General features: G+C 36.5%; 1 protein-coding gene across 1 annotated transcript; it reads left to right on the forward strand.

Moving 5' to 3' along the window:
• Positions 1–1,771: 1,771 nt before the first annotated feature.
• Positions 1,772–3,344, forward strand: LOC136063899 (uncharacterized). Its single transcript, XM_065764908.1, has 5 exons — positions 1,772–1,923; positions 2,089–2,174; positions 2,580–2,627; positions 2,722–2,810; positions 3,306–3,344. The coding sequence occupies exons 1-5, from the start codon at positions 1,865–1,867 to the stop codon at positions 3,342–3,344; spliced, it is 321 nt and encodes a 106-aa protein (XP_065620980.1). The 5' UTR covers positions 1,772–1,864.
• The last annotated feature ends 217 nt before the right edge of the window (positions 3,345–3,561 follow it).

Genomic DNA, 3,561 nt, shown 5'->3' on the forward strand with positions numbered 1-3,561 from the left:
GTCACATCTTCACTACATTCTCCCCCTCACCTCCAGTTTTAACCTATCCTCCACATTGTTGCCACATTATCAACTTCGATGTAGCTGTGAGGCCTAACAATGTCTACCTTGATGTTTTCAGTCAATATCATTTGGGTAAGATCACATATGCTTGAAGTGATGTTGATGTTCATGGTGACTTTTTGGGCTGAAGCTGAAGTAGGACTTTTTGCCATTATTAGTGTTTTTTCCCATGGGTTTAGGCATGTTATTTTTGAAGGAGATTCTTTAATGTTGTACACGCCATCCTAAATTGTTATGTAGTGGATTGAAAAAGAGAGATCCAAACTAGTTTGAAGCTCGACTTTGTCCATAAAAATAAGTTCATCCAAGGGATGATTTATTTATTTAATTTTGGCTCAAATTCAAATCATATTTTCTAAGTTTAGTTGAAATTTATTTAAGCTCTTTAACTTTACTTTTGTTTAATTGAGTTTTTTAAATTTCATATTAATTCAATTTAGATCTTCTCTAGGGACTCGGTTTAGAAAGGTTCCCCAACAATACATTTTTAGAGAGTGGATCGAAGGTTTAGGCCCTAACAGACTAGCAACAGAGTATAAGCCCCCCCTTTTTCCATTGAAGGGGAGTGAGCCCAGTTTACAACTAAGGGTAGCTCCTCGAAACTCGTCCGAGGAGATCCCTCCCACTGAAACTAACATGACCTCTAAGTCCTTCTATGTCATTCTCTCGAATGATCCAAAAAATCCCCCCCTCCTTAATTGCTTTGCTCGCCTTTCTTATATAGTTCTCTTTCTCTTATCCCCTCCTTCCTTCTGTTGATCATCCATTGGCCTTTCTTTGACCGTCCGTCCCATCAGACGCCTTATCCGCACTCAAGTGGCTCACTACGATCAATGTTGCCCTGTCAAGGGGTTACATCCCCATTAATGCGGCCAGGGGGGTTAGGTGAGCGCATTCAATGCAGAGGTGACAACTTGCCTAAGGTTGCTCCTTCGCCGTGCTCCCGTCGCCGACTCGTGGCACTGGGCCCTCTCCTCCTCGGATATTCAAGAAGTCTCCTTTGGTGGGGTGGTGCTCATGTTCTTCCGAGGTCTCGGACGCTAGAGGACGGGGTCATCCTCGGATATGTTCCTCAGGGGTTGGTCCTCGCGCTTTCATCCTCGGACCCCTCAGGCATCCTCGGCGTGGGCCATTGGACCTGGCTTGGAGTGGGCCAAGGCCACCTGTTTTTCTGGCCCCACATCTTCTATTTAATTTTGTTAAAAAATTGTTATTAAGTATGCAATTAACTAATAAAAAAATACATTTAAAAAAAAATATTTTTTTGAAAAAATTAAAATAAAATTTCTCACAAGAAAAGAATCTATAAAATTAATAAAAACAAAAAACATAATTTTTAAAATTTTATTAACAGCAAAATTTTAATGGAATAAGACAGAAAGCTTGGATTCAATAAATTTGAAATTTAGATAACTTAATTAAACGAAAATAAAGTTAGAGGTTTAAATTTTACCCAAACTTAAAGGACACAATTTACATTTTAGAATTTATTTTATTATTATTATTATTATTTTAGTCAAGGCTTAAATTTTTAAATGGAAAGTCATGAAAGAGAACATGTTGCAACTTAAAAGAAGTTGTGACAATTCTATTGGGCTGAAAATAATATAGCGTTCAATATCTGACGGGCTTAAACTTTAAACGGGGTTTTAGCCTTTTAAAGTGGGTTGTTCTAAGTGTAACTTCGTTCCCACATCACACGTATCCTTCACACACTTGACATCCGCTAAGTTAACGTCCAATCCGAAGTGAGCGAAGCCAAATAACCCGTGCAACCGTAAAAGCAAGGGCCACGCTCGCAATGTCTCCACTGTCCAACCTCTATCTCTGCACTTACAATTCTCTCCACGCCATCGGCTGGTAATCACTATTTCTTTCCAAAATTACCAAAAATTGTACTATCTCCATCTCTATCTCTTCTATTTATCTCTCTGAGTTCATTCATGCATTATACATTGTCAATAACACTTATTTCTAGTATTTGTTTATTATTATTATTATTATTATTATTTTTGTTTATGTCAGGGCAATTGCTCTCTCTAGAATTTTGAGCAGCTTTGTAACCACCAAGTTCGTGAATGGAGCTTACGCTTCTGCTGGAGAACTAATCTGTCAGTTTTTTCTTGGTCTCAGCTCAGCTTGCTTTCTTAATTATTGTTGAATTTGAAGGAAAACTAGGAAAAAGAAAAAAGAAAAAGAAGAGAATCTTATCAATCTTGTGTTTTTTAAATTTCAAACTATTTAATTATATTACTTGTTGAAGAAGCTTAGGCTCAAAGAAAATAGGGAATTCTATATTTTTTTTAAAATTTTCTCTCACGTGTGGGTCCAAACTCCCCTTCGTGAGTAGGGCCCAAGTTTTGAAGTTGGGTCATATGCTTTGATACAATGATAAAGTATCACTTGTCACAAAAGTTTAAACCAATAAAAAACGATGAATTCAATTATTTAACTATTATTTTAACATTGTTGATATTATTATTATTATTATCACTGTTTTTGTTTTTGGAGTGAAGGTTTGCTGCAAACAGCTGCATTCTTGGAAGTTGTACATGGGGCCATTGGTAGGTTTCTAAGGTTTTATGTATATGCCCATCTGATGTGAATATGATTGAACATATAATAATATATGTGATGTGTAATTCTTTGGAATTTAAGGTCTTGTGCCAAGTGGAGTTGTCAATCCTCTAATGCAATGGGGAGGAAGGACTCATTTTCTGTTGGCTGTTGTTCGTCAAATCGATGAGGTTCTCTAAATTGCTTTTGGATTCTCTTAGTTTAAATTTAGTACTATATGATGGAAAATGTTAAGACTAATACCAATTTTACAATCAGAGGCATACAAGCTAATGTGGCAATAAATGTAATTGTTGTCAGTATCACATCAACAACATAATAAATAAGTTCTTTAATTACTTTGTTGCTTTATGTTTGAAAGTTGACATATCAATTTGTAAGACCTATGTAGCAAAATTTGCATTAGCCCTAGCGTCACTCCTAAATTATATTAATGTTTAGTTTTTGGATTCAATTCCTATTTGTGATGTACAAGCTTCGAGGTGAAGCTGTTACTTAATAAAAGAGTGGTCGAAGAAAGGAAGGGCAAACAGATGATGTGGAAGTCTCTTAGGGCCTATCGTTTGTGCAGTGTGGGGGTTAAAGATTTTGAGTTCATATATGTTATGCTGTATTTTTGTGATGCTTAAACCGATCACAATCTTTGGTTCTAACCTTTTTTGCAGGTGCAAGAGTTGCCATCAATTTTCATATTACTGAAGTAAGAAACAAAGCACACATTTTTTGGTCTTATGGTGGAGAGAAGACAAATCGATGGTTCGTTCATTATAAGGCATGAACTGAACGTTGGACGACCACAAAATTCGAGCGACCTCGACAAACCTCAAGGGTATGGCCAGTCCAAAGAAGAGTCACACACTATGGTCTAAACTCTAAAGGTTAGATTTACGCATTTTTCTTTTCTACTCTCCAAATAATTGC

The sequence above is a fragment of the Quercus suber genome, unplaced genomic scaffold (assembly GCF_002906115.3).
Source record: "Quercus suber isolate HL8 unplaced genomic scaffold, Cork oak 2.0 scaffold_592, whole genome shotgun sequence".
Lineage (NCBI taxonomy): Eukaryota > Viridiplantae > Streptophyta > Magnoliopsida > Fagales > Fagaceae > Quercus > Quercus suber.

Coding starts and splice junctions, on each gene's coding strand:
- LOC136063899 (XM_065764908.1), top strand. CDS start 1,865: ATGTCTCCACTGTCCAACCTCTATCTCTGCACTTACAATTCTCTCCAC. Junction 2,628..2,721: donor AGTTGTACATGGGGCCATTG/GTAGGTTTCTAA, acceptor TTGGAATTTAAG/GTCTTGTGCCAAGTGGAGTT. Junction 2,811..3,305: donor TTGTTCGTCAAATCGATGAG/GTTCTCTAAATT, acceptor CCTTTTTTGCAG/GTGCAAGAGTTGCCATCAAT.